The sequence below is a fragment of the Mesoplodon bidens genome, assembly GCF_964165515.1.
Source record: "Mesoplodon bidens genome assembly, chromosome: 9".
Lineage (NCBI taxonomy): Eukaryota > Metazoa > Chordata > Mammalia > Artiodactyla > Ziphiidae > Mesoplodon > Mesoplodon bidens.
Window position 1 is genome coordinate 9,242,516 of NC_138166.1, and position 13,285 is coordinate 9,255,800.

At 37.9% G+C, this 13,285-nt stretch overlaps 1 protein-coding gene across 2 annotated transcripts in view; it reads right to left on the minus strand.

The window, feature by feature from the left end:
• DNAJC2 (DnaJ heat shock protein family (Hsp40) member C2) overlaps positions 1–13,285 on the minus strand; it is a 28,766-nt gene that overhangs the window by 6,554 nt on the left and 8,927 nt on the right. For both annotated transcript variants that reach the window (XM_081244100.1, XM_081244101.1), the window contains exons 4-10: positions 8,246–8,344; positions 7,050–7,191; positions 5,507–5,587; positions 4,322–4,387; positions 3,727–3,818; positions 3,527–3,648; positions 2,967–3,116 (exon numbers count right to left, since the gene is read on the minus strand). In XM_081244100.1, coding sequence (XP_081100226.1) covers positions 2,967–3,116; positions 3,527–3,648; positions 3,727–3,818; positions 4,322–4,387; positions 5,507–5,587; positions 7,050–7,191; positions 8,246–8,344 — 752 coding nt within the window. The remainder of the gene's footprint in view (positions 1–2,966; positions 3,117–3,526; positions 3,649–3,726; positions 3,819–4,321; positions 4,388–5,506; positions 5,588–7,049; positions 7,192–8,245; positions 8,345–13,285) is intronic.

Consider the following 13,285-nt stretch of genomic DNA (forward strand, 5'->3'; position numbering starts at 1 on the left):
TGGATGATATAAAACAATGATTCCTCACAGAACCACTGAAGAATCAAGAAATGCTATATAATGACAAGTTAAAATCCCTTCGTTAGGCTGCCTGTTCTGTTTAGTGTGTGCCAAACTGTAAAAAAGACAGTGTGTTAAGAAACAGGAAGTTCAGCAAAACCTGATATAACTAGAGATTATGCTTAGAATGGAATATCGTGATGTGCCTGGGTGAACAAGAATTGGAAAGTGTCGGTACTTCTCGTGCTTTAAGCTGCTGCTGACCCATCTCTCACTCCTCACTTTTCCTTGCTTCCTTAATCCATGCAATCTGGTGCTAAGGTTCCAATGCTTCTTTTACTGTGACACTTCCCTCGGCCTCCAAAAGCCTTACTGATTTTCTTCCTACCTGCTTGGGTCACTCCTTCTCAGGCTCCACTTCCTCCGTCAGTGCCTTAAGTACTGGTGTTTGCCAGTGTCCTGTCTCTACCCTCCTTGCTCTACACTCTCTCCCCTGGGGGATCTCCACTACTTGCCACTGAGATGTAGACGACTCTGTGACGATCCCACTCAACTCCAGACTAGTACATCAAAGTCAAGTTACCTACTGAGCATCTTCATCTGAGTATCTCAATGCACTCAACATGCCCTAAACTGAAATCATTCTTCCCTAGCCTTTTCCTCTTCCTTTGTTTTCTATTTCACTGAATAATGCCATCACCCATCCAGTATTCCACGCGAGAAACCAGGACATGTATTAACCCTTACGCCTCTTCCACCTCCAACATATAATCAATACCCAACAGGCAACAGCCAGTCTTACCTCCTAAATGTTGGTTCATTTAATCTACCTTCTTCTATTCCCACCATCTCTTCTAGGTCAAGGCCCATGCTCTCACCTGGATTATGCAAAAGACTCAATTTGTCTCTGCCTCTAGTGTTCTCTCAGCATCCTGAGCATAAGGGACTCAGGATCAGCGTCACGTTTAAGCTAGCAAGATACATAATGCTCTTCCTTCCTCTGGCTCATTAAACCTCACTTTTCTGGATCTCTACTCTCTCTCAGTGCTCCCTGATCTCTTTCATCTCTAATCCCATACACACACTGCTTCACCTGGCTGAATCCCACTAGATCCAGAAAGCCTTCCTTGACCACCTGTTCGGTACCTTCTTGTCCTAGTACCCATCTTCAAGTGTTTCACTGGCCTGTTTTCTTGTCATTCTCTATCGTTAACCAGCAGATTCTTGAAGGCAAAGACGGTGTCATCATAGAATCAACATCAATTATAACCGCTTGACACATAGTTAAGTGCTCATCAGATATTTGATGAATGAATAAATGAACTCATGCTGGAAAGGAGCTATAATAAGTTACCAAAGGCCAGAACTTTAACCCTCATTTAGGCACCATCTCTAAGAACTATTCAAGTTTTCTGTTTTCTAACTGACCTTTTCAAGTTGTTGATTCAGTTCTCATTATGCCAAATCTAACAAGTGCTACATGTGAATGATCTCATTTTATCTTCACAACTCTATTTCTAGGTATTATTTCAGTTACTGTATAGGTGAGGAAACTGAGACATAAATGGGTTGAGGGAACCTCCTGAGGACCACAGCCAGGACATGGGAAGTGGAAAATTACTTCAAATCTGAGTCCATGCTCTCAACTACTATGATATACTGCATTCTTCTCAGTATAATTTTCTAGGTGAAATCTGAGGAAAATCTTTCATTTTTTCTATTTAGATTTTCCTCTTACTTATCAAAAGCTTAAAGAGACATCCTGTGCTTGTATTTTTTTTTTTTTTTTTTGCGGTACGCGGGCCTCTCACTGCTGTTGCCTCTCCCGTTGCGGAGCACAGGCTCCGGACGTGCAGGCCCAGCGGCCATGGCTCACGGGCCCAGCCGCTCCACGGCATGTGGGATCTTCCCTGACCGGGGCACGAACCCATGTCCCCTGCATCGGCAGGCAGACTCTCAACCACTGCGCCACCAGGGAAGCCCCTGTGCTTGTATTTTTATTAAATGTCTTTCAAAGCCTGCTAATGGGGCAGGTTAATTTCAATTTTATTAACTGAAGATTTAGGATGGCATATATTAGAATACATATACTAGTGTCTAGAGCCTCTGGACAGTACATGAAAAAGTCTTCTATACACAGTAAACATACTTGCTGAATTTAACTACAATGGTGTAGTATACTGTGCAGCAATCTCTACTATAGCTTGGAATTTCATTAATTTATTCATTCGATGCTACTTGATATGGAACAACACTGGTCTCTAACTTTACCAGTTTAAAAAGTAAGACCATCTCTTGGACAAAACTATCTTTGAAAACTTTTGGGGTTTTTTAGTCAATATTTTTTAGTAAAAACTGTACCTGAACACAAACTACCAGTACTCAACTGAATGATATCCCTTTATTTAGATAAAAATGAAAGCTTTTAGATCCTTAAAAACAACCCAAGTTTAACTTCTTAAAGAACTTTTTCTTTGATAAAAATTAATTATACACCATTAAGGAAGTAACCAGTCAAAACCAATTTGTGGCACATTTTCAGAACAAACGATCCGATTTCTCCAACCAGGGGAAGGCGGAGAGATGGTGATGGTAGGGGACCTGCAACAGACACAACCAGGAGACACACAGCGGAAATCTTTGATCTTCTTTAGATAAAAAGACATTGAGATAATCAAGGAGATGTGAATATGGAACAAATATTAGAATAATAACTTTTTTTTTAGGTTTGAAAATGGCAAGATGGTTATGTTAAAAAAAACAAAAACAAAAACACAACCAACCCTATCAGGGTTGCATACTGAATATGCATGTGTGAAATTTTTAAAAAGTGAATTTAAAAACATTTATATTCTGAGATAAAATGTGTATAGTAGTTTATATTTCCATAGTATAGAAATATTTTTAAGCTTAATCAGCAATTTGCTTTACTTGTATGTAGTGCTTGTTCAATCAGTCTGACGTACCTTGCATGAGTTTCGAAGTTTTTGTCTTTCCTTCTTAATGGCTTTTTTCTGGATATCTTTTTCCTTCTTTGCCAATAACGCTTGTTGTCTAACTTCCTCTTCTTCTTTTTCCTTTGCTAACCGAGCAGCTTCTAATTCAGCTTGTCTTTGCTTTAATAATGGAAAATAAAATCATTTAATAAGAAAATTAGAATTCCAAAATGCTCTATAATCTTATTCAAAAAATACAATTTTGAATAACTTAAATTACACAAAGGTAAACATCAACTTATCAAAGACTGAAGGAAAAGCAGATGGTAAAGTTCTATAAAAATTTATTAGAAATGTAAAAAGGACGTATTAGAAGTGAGTGTAGTATTAAGAAATTTATATGACATTATGTTTTTGCTCAATAAGAATTTGCTGGTAAGGAAGATCGTTCTATCAACTGTGCCAAATGTCACAATTCTTTCATAGTAGCACCTAATTCTCTACTGCTAGATTACAGTATTTAAAAATAGATCTGAAGATTGAAGATTTTATGAATATTTAAAATCCAACTTTGTCAAATGTCATCTTACTTTCTCTTTAGCTTCGTGCTCCTTCCGTTTTGCCTCTGCTTTTGCTTTCTTTTCTGCTTCTTTCTTGGCTTTTTCTTCTTCCTTAAATTTTTTTATCCTTGGATCACAGCTATATGCATTATCTACCAGAAAAAAAGTTAATCTTTTGAATTTCTAACATTTAATTACAGAACTTTAAAAAAACCATCAATTATCCTTACCAACTAATGTTCTTATTCTGTTCATTTCTTCTTTTTTCCTTTGGGCCCTTGTTGCTCTGTTCTGCTTTTCAATCCACCTCCTTTCGTCACGACTATAAAATAGGAAATATTGGAAATAAACTAGTGCTTATGGATGGTATGATAGGAAAATGTAATACTTTATAATTTAGCTACAATGCAAATAATGTCTTGAAAGGTTAAAATGCTATGTCATTATTAACATTAAAGGGTAATAGTACTTACTATTATTTTTGGTTAATTTTTTGGGAACATTCATGTCAAAAGAATTTCCCTACACATATAGGGAAAATGAAAAGAAAACTGGTTAAGCAACCAGAAGAAAAAGAATTTGCTGACTTGAGCTTTATTGACAATTACATTCCTTGGCAATTTCTTAAGCTTCATAACCAACTATTGATCTGGCACTATCAAGCTTAATTTGTGAGATAGGATCTCAAAATATCAAAAAAACTCATTTAAAACGGATACACAAAGAGAAAATGCAAAAGAAAATACATGTGGTATATTTTTACATCATCACAAATACCAAAGAACTAAACAAATATCTTCCTTTATTAATGATTTACATACATACCATTCTGCTTTTTCTTTTTCTTCTTCATCTAAATAAGAGAATTCTCTCCAAGAATCAAAATTATACCTAATATAAACAGAAATAAAATAAAATCAAGCCAAAACAAATGAAAAAAAAATCTTCCTTTTAAAATTAAGTTAGGTGCATATAATTTTAAGTAACTTTAATGATAAGTGGATGAGTTCGTTTTAATAGATCCCTATCCCTCCCCTCTCTTTTGATACTGAACTAGCACTACACAAGTCTTTTTCTTCTTCTTTTTAAAATGACATTGTATTTGGTATGAAAGTCTAAAATACTCATCACCCCTAAAAAAAAATCCCAGCTCCCTGCTATCTCTTCTGAATATTAGGTTTCTCTCTTGCCTGGGACTTCATCAAGTTTTCCCTGCCTTCACCTCCACTAGTCTGTCAAGTTTTAAGGGAACCTAGTCGTGATTACTTTATCTGGTTTGTAGAGCTAAATTTTGTCATTTTTGTCTTACAGTGATTTTGTATTTTCATATTTAACAGATACTTAATGAGAAAATACAGCACACATAATATAAAAATGGAAAATGAATACTGTGTATTAAAAATTAATGAATTAGTTATAGAGACAACATCATCTTCATCATATATTCAAGTACTTAAAGAAACAGCTAAATGAAAAATTATTTTTTAATGATTCAAATAACTCCTTATTTTTCATTTTTTACTGCTACAGTGTGCTTGATATCTAGAAATCTGATAAATAGAAAACAGATTGAAAAAATAATCATAAAAGCCTAAATATTACATAGGAGATAATAAAGCATTCTGTGAAAACCTTTTTTTTTTTTTTTTTTTTTTTTTAGCGGTACGCGGGCCTCTCACTGCTGTGGCCTCTCCCGCTGCGGAGCACAGGCTCCGGACGTGCAGGCTCAGCGGCCATGGCTCACGGGCCCAGCCGCTCCGCGGCATGTGGGATCCTCCCGGACCGGGGCACGAACCCGTGTCCCCTGCACTGGCAGGCGGACTCTCAACCACTGCGCCACCAGGGAAGCCCTGTGAAAACCTTTTTGATTTCTAAACACAGTGCTTTTGTTCAGTGAAGGTTCTGCAATTTTCCCACCCCTCAATTAATTTACAGAAGTCAGTCGAGCACTTATTGAATACTTACCTTCTTAAAAAATGAAAGCATGGGAGAAACAGTGTATTCACTCACCAGAAAGAATAAAATGCATCTACATCTCCAAATGATGAATTCATATCACCAAGTTTAGGGACATTTTTTTTATTGGACCATCTGAAATATTGAAAAAAAGAAAAACTCAAAACATTTTGTACAAAAAGTTCAACAAGCTGATTTATTAAAAACAACAGTTTTTACTAGTCCCCTACAATATCCCTCCCCTATGTCCTCCCTGACTAAGAGATGGAACTGGGAAGTCAGCAGTGCAGTGCTGAAAAATGCAGATGCAGTAAAAGGGAGGGCAAGGGGAGAGGGGGTGTGAGGGGGAGAAACCAATGGAACAGTGTTCTAACCCTCAGGTAATCTTCAGTTCTGTAAATTACAGGGGGGTAGCAGCTGCCAAGCTGGCCAGGAAAAACAGGCTCTAACCCCACTTTTCAAGCTCACTTAGTCCTGCCCCTAAACAGGCAGTACGGAAGCGACCGGTAGGCCTTGCATTTAAAAAAATGTGAATACTCACAAATGGAATAGATTTCCACCCTCTCATTGCCACCACTTTCCCCCTAAGAGTCAGACTTGTAGGTTCAGCACTTCACCCACCATCTCTAAAAGGACCCTGAGTTTGCTACTGACCCATGTTTTTCCACTCTGTGAAACCATCCCACAAAAAATATAATACACTATATATATATATATATATAAATTTTTTTTAAACCACCTTCAGCACTGTTACAAAACAAATGTGAGGAGAAAGGGTGGAGGAAATAATTAGTCTGCATCAAACCGCTAATCAAAGTGCTTCTCAAGCTTAGCTGCCCATTAGAATCACCCGGAAGCATTAAAAAAACCTACAGGCATTCCAAACCAATTAAATTAAAATTACAGTTTCTCCAGGTGGAACCCAGGCAGTGGGAACTGTTCAAGCTCTCCAACTGATTCCAATACGCAACTAAGATGCACTCTCAGGAAACCTTCCAATGCAGATGGACCAAAAAATGTAGATTATTGGTTCACACTACTTAAAAACTGATTTTAATGAAATAAATTACATATGCTTTAATCTTAAATATAAATCATCTTTTGTCAGAGAACCTTATGATAATCAGACGCTCAAAAATAGAACAAAAGCTTTCCTAAATGATAATGGGCCAAATGCAGCAGTGTACCCATTAACAAAGGGGAAGGAAAGAATGGGAAATTACTGTCACTTAAGTATCAGCATCACACTACATAAAGTCAAGCATCGTTCCCCCAAAGGAAATTTAAAAGAAAAACATCCCATGAGGTGTAATTTCACCAAGGAAAGGAAGAACTTCCATTTAGAGAGCAAAATAAATTAGTATAGTAAGTTCACCAGAGGCGCTCAATATTGTAGAGGATGAGGAGGACAAACACAAAACTATTACTAGCTATTACTAGAGGAAAAAACCAGAAACTTGGAACTACAAGAAGCCAACCAACAGAGCATCATAGTACAACCAACCTCTGCATTCAGTTCAATTAAAGCTCATTTTTCTAAAAAAAAAAAAAAGCCAGCCAATAGAGCATATGATCACAAGGGGATGCCTTAACGCACCTGGAATTCCTTTCAAACACTGGGGAAAACACTTCAAAGAAATTGTCCTTTGCTTCACTTTTAGAAGGAACTGAGTTATCAAAAGTAGGATCTACACTGTTAAATGCTCGTCTTTTCACTGGATCAGATAACATTTCATAAGCTGAGGAAAAAAATCATAAGGTCACATCACCACAATGCTACATTTTTTTCTTAAAAAAAGTTATTTTTCATATTTAAAAATTTTGTGTGCTTGTGGGGAAGGGAGGATTTAGGTCATAGCTCCAGCACAACTGAACTTAAGAACTTCTTTAAGTACCTCTTCTGGAAGGCAAAGGACAAAACAAACACTCAACCGCTTTTTTTTAAAAAATAATCCTGATGTTTATTTATCAAATTTCACCAGTGGAGTCATCGACCGGCTTTTAAAATAAGGGCAGTTTCATTATAATAGCATACTTGGCAAACCATATAAGTACAGAAACACTCAACCCTTAGGAAAGCATGACTGAGAAAACAGAAATAGCTAGAAGACTAACTGTTAGATCCCAAGGGTGTGAAAGATCAAAGGATCTTTGACATCCTGAGCACTATGTACGAGTGGGCCAACAAAGAATACGTTTGAAAGGTGTGTATACAATTTTTTAAAAATTAGCATCAAACTGTAAAATTACATTTAAGGAAATATTTAGGTATGTGGCTGCCTCTATTAATTCGCTTAATGAGGATATGGCTATTTAAATAGCCATTGATGGCTGGGGGGCATCCCCTTAGTAGGATAGAATCAACTTCTTCATTTAAATCAGCAAAACATCTGAGGAACGGCTTAGCCCCGCAAAGTGTCTGAAATGGGAAAAGATCTTAGTATTCTCATCATTACACATAACCGGTATATGAATCAACTCTAGGATGCGCTTCTCCAAAGAACCACCTGGGGAGTCTTGTTAAAATGCAGACTCCAATTCAGGAGGTCTGGGGCAGGGCCTGAGATGCTGCAGTTCTGACAAGCTACCAGCGTTGCTGATGCTACTGGGTAGGAGAGCCTCACTTTGTGCGGTGAGGCTCTGGGGGAGATTACCAGAAGTAACCAGATGTTAACTAAAGGTGTTTGTAAATGTTACGGTATAAATGAAGTACAACGCATAGGACACCTAGTCCCAGCAATTAATACATAATCTTCACTAACAGGAATTTCTGACTCTAAAGCGATTTCTTACCTTTAGTTATGCAAGTGAAGTAGTCATTATCTCCTTCTTTTATTGGTTCACCAGCTGCTTTCCGTTTGTCTGGGTGATGTTTTAAAACCATTGCTTTATCTACAAAATAAGTCAGATTTAGATAATTTGTCCTTTTAGGCATCAAAGCTAAAAATAAAGATGAGCTAAAAAGAGCCATTTCTAATAGCACAGTATTGGTTTAAAAAATATTTTCTCCTACAGTAAAATATATGCTTATTAAACAGAAATTACAGAGAAACTGAAATAATTATTTTAAGAACTGGCCAAAGTGCCAGCACCCAAAGACAAGTGCCGTTCATATTTTGGTGTATTTCCACACAGACTTCTTCCTCCTTAAGCATATGCTTTCAAAAATGTAGCTATAATCATTTTATATATACCAATTTAAGTTGTGATTTTTTTCAGCTTAACATTACAGCAGCTCCATTTTCCACACTGTTGCAAACTCTCCAAAATTTTTAATGACTACTTAATACAGTATTTCAAGTAGATTTATCATAACTTATGTAACTGTTTCTCTACTGCTGGATATTTAGATTGTTTCCAATTCTTCACTACTGTAAGTTAGTCAATTTGAATCATTTTGTAGAGAAGTATTTTTCCATATTTAGGACTCTTTCTTCTTAGGATATACTCAGAGAAGTGAATTAGTGACTGAAAATGTAGGAACAAGTCCCGTTCTAAAAGTCATACCACTGCACACCCCTATGGGAACATCCTTTTCACCACAACCTCAACACTGGACCCAATTATTTAAAACATGATTATCACTGGTGCTCAACAAATTTTTTGTTGTTCTTTATTTCTACCCTTCATCCTTCATTTATGGAGGGAAGAGAGTCTGTCTCAGTTTTTTCTTCTTAGTTTGTGTGAGTCACTTTACAATGACTAATGGCTGGCTGTTAACATCTACTGAGCATTTAATATTGTGCCAGCATTTTTTTTTTTTTTTTTGCCGTACGCGGGCCTCCCACCGCTGTGGCCTCTCCCGTTGCGGAGCACAGGCTCCGGACGCGCAGGCTCAGCGGCCATGGCTCACGGGCCCAGCCGCTCCGCGGCATGTGGGATCTTCCCGGACCGGGGCACGAACCCGTGTCCCCTGCATCGGCAGGCGGACTCTCAACCACTGCACCACCAGGGAAGCCAGCCAGCACTATTTTTATCAGTTGATCTTCTCAGTAACCTGCTGAGGAAAGTACTATTAGTTTCTCCCTTTTACAGATGAGGAAAATGAGGCACAGAGAGGTGAAATAACCATTAAGCCTCTATGCAACCTGTCCAAAGTCCTGGCCAAGTTGGGCTCCGACCCAAGCAGCCTGACTCCTAAGCCTGTGCTTGTGTGCTGCCTGTCCTAGTCCGTCCTGTTTGATGCTAATGCTTTCCACAACTGCTGTGATTATTCTTGTTTTCAAAAAACATTCAGTTTTTTAATTTCTATTTACTGATCATTTCCTTTATAATTTTATTCCAGTACTTATAAAGGTAGAAGGTCCTTCATTCTGCAAAAGTTTGAGACATATGTTTCTATTTTAATATTTTCTACGGTCGGAATTGAAAAGCTTAGTTTTTTTTCAAAGTCCTAATACCATTTAATAATCCTCCCTTCTCTACTAATTTGTGATGCCTCCTTTATCACAGTAAATTTTCCCAGGGTCTGTTTCTGGTTACCTATTCCTGTCCCAGGATTATCTTTAAAATGACTATAGCTTTCTAATTTGATGGTAACTTCCAAAAACTGTGTATTATTTTTGTGTATTTTTCTTGCATCTGGCTACCTGACTCAGCTCTTTCAGTTTTTAGGTAGATCCTATATTACCTACAAATAATATATTTCTTTCTTTCTTTCTAATAGTTCTCTCTCCTTTAATATCATTAATTCACTGACCCAAACTCCCAAATAGCATAAAAGTAATGGGCAGGTAAGTTTCCCCCATGGGCTTTTATGGGAATATCACTAATGTCACACAGTTAAAAGTTTGTTGGCAGTGAGTCTGAAATACTTATCTAAGTAGGGGATTAACTGCATTTCTTTTCAAAGTTGTATTTACCAAAAAGGAGTGGATATTAAATTATACTATATGTACTTTCACATTCTTCTTAGGACATCATACTGACATATTTCCTAAGAGAAATCTTGTTCATGGGCATTATTCTTTTAATATACTGTTGAATTCAATTTGCTATTTTTTTAATTAATTAATTTTGTTTTATTTATTTATATTTTTGGCTGTGTTGGGTCTTCATTGCTGCACATGGGCTTTTCTCTGGTTGTGGCGAGCAGTGCGCGGGCTTCTCATTGCGGTGGCTTCTCTTGCTGTGGAGCACGGGCTCTAGGCACGCGGGTTCAGTAGTTGTGGCTCGTGGGTTCTACAGCGCAGGCTCAGTAGTTGTGCTGCACGGGCTTAGTTGCTCTGCGGCATGTGGGATCTTCCCAGGCCAGGGACTGAACCCGTGTCCCCTGCGTTGGCAGGAGGATTCTTAACCACTGCGCCACCAGGGAAGCCCTAATTTGCTATTATTTTAACTGGGTGCTTTTTTTTTTGGTATTATATTCATGGGTGATATTTGTAGTTTTTTTAAAAAAGCTCTCTTTGCCAGGTTTTAAAAATTAATTAGAGTCGTTTTAGGTTCACAGAAACATTAAGAGGATGGTTAAGAGATCCATATACCCTCTGCGCCCATACATGCACAGCCTTCCCTCCCTGCCCCTCCTCCTCAACATCCCCCACAAGAGCAGTACACTTGCTACAATTTTGTTTTCATCTAGCTTTTTTTTTTTTTTTTTTTTTTAAATTTGGCTGCACCATGTGCCTTGTGGGATCTTAGTTCCCCGACCAGGGAGGGAACCCAGGCCCCAGCAGTGAAAGCGCTGAGTCCTAACCACTGGACCACCAGGGAATTCCCGCTGTTTGTTAACAATTGATGAACCTACACTGACCCATCATAATCACCCAAAGGCCACAGCTTTCACTCTTGGTGGTATACATTCTGTGGGTTTGGATAAATGTATAATGACATGTATGCATCATAATATATAAAGTAGTTTCACTGCCCTAAAAATCCTCTGTGTTCTACCTGTTCATCCCTCCTCGACGCCCCCAACCCCTGGCAACCATGAACTTTTTAGTGTCTCCATAATTCTGCCTTTCAATGCCAGGTTTTCATACTAGGATGACATTAATGTCACAAAATGAATTGTTCCAAAAACAGTTTACATTCAGCATGAGAATGTTCAATTCCTTAAGCATTTGAAAAAAAATTCATCTAAGAAATCACCTAGGCCTAAAACATTTTTTAGGAGATAATTCTTGGTAACTCTTTACATTTCTTCAATTCCAAAAAAGCCAATTTTATCAAATTTTCAAATTCACTGCATTTAATAGTGGTCTCAGTTAAAAATATCTTCTGTAATTGTTTTCATCCTTTCTGTATTTCACGATTGTTTTTTCTTCTCACAAATCCACTGGAAGATATTGTTTTATCTAGTTTTTCCCTCTACCCTCCTTAGTACTATTCTTTTAAACATTCTAATTGAACGCCCATTTTATTTTTTCCCTCCTTCGAAAAAGGTAACATAGGACTTCCCTGGCAGTCCAGTGGTTCAAGCTCCACGCTTCCACCGCAGGGGGCCCGGGTTCGATTCCTGGTTGGGGAACTAAGATCCCACATGCCACTCAGCGTGGCCAAAAACAAACAAACAAACAAAAAACGTAACACAATAGCTGAAGGCAATGAACTTATTGATGGTACAGATCTAGCTGCCATCCCATATGTTTTGACAGGCAATGATCTTACTTTCATGAAAAGAATCTATTAATATAATTTTTATTTCTGTCTAGGTGCAAAAGAGTATATTTAATTTCCCAAGTGATTTTTTTTGGTTTGTTTAATCAGATCTATTTTATTAAATTGAGAGAAAATTTACACAGAATAAATGTTCAGATTTTAAGTATTCGGTTCAGTAAGTTGTGACAACTGTATACACTCGCTTAACTACCACCCAAAAGAAAATACAGACTATTTCCAGCACTCAGAGTTCCCTTGAACCCCTTTTCCAGTCAACTCCTACCCCCTACCATCTGGGGCAACCTCTTTCTGATTTCTGTCACCACAGATTATGTTCGCTTGTTCTTGAAGTTCATGTAAATGGAATCATACAGTATGTCTTTGTATCTGACATAATGTTTCCAGATTCACCACCTTGTGTATATTAGTAATTTTTTGAAAACTGCTGAGTACTATTCTATTGTATACAGCAGTTTGCTTATCCATCATCCTGTTGGTGAACATCTGGGTGGTTTCCAGTTTTTGGATATCGTGAATAAGGCTGCTATGAATATTTTTGTACAAATCTTTTTATGGGCATATTTAGTTGTTTCTACATATACTGCGAGGGTTCAGAAACTGACAAATACACTTTTGGTTTTTTTTGAGCTCCAAGATTTTTCTTATAGTCAAGTGTATTATCAGTTTCTCCACTAACACTCAAGAGAAGACATTTTCACCTTCTAGCTGGTTTGAGCAGGAAAGGAATTTATTTAAAGGTTATTAGGCGGCTCACAGGAACTGAGCGTCTGACCATCAGGCTTGGAAGCTAAGCAGCCAGGAACAATAATCACAGCATGCCAGACAGTTCAGAGGTGTGATGACCGCACCACTGTTGGGCACGGCAGGACGGAGCACAGGCTCCTCCCACGGCCAGTGCTTGGGGAAAGCCATAGCTCCTCAAGGCGCTGCTCTTCCACCCCTGCTGTCAAAACAGATGCTGTTCAGCTCGGCCTAACTCACATCGGTTCTCCTTTGAGACGCTGAGGAGTAAAACCTAAGTCACATGCCTACAAACATTCTCAATCTCAAGTCGTATCTTTTTATAATAAATCAGGCAACTTTTCTTCTTTATTTGCAATTACTGTCTCTGTTACATTCATTCTGACCTCTTCTTTGGGGAAATCTGACATCTCTTTATTCTTTCCTTCTGAGTCTTGCGAACATTCCTCAAGGCTGTCCTCTGCTTTACTT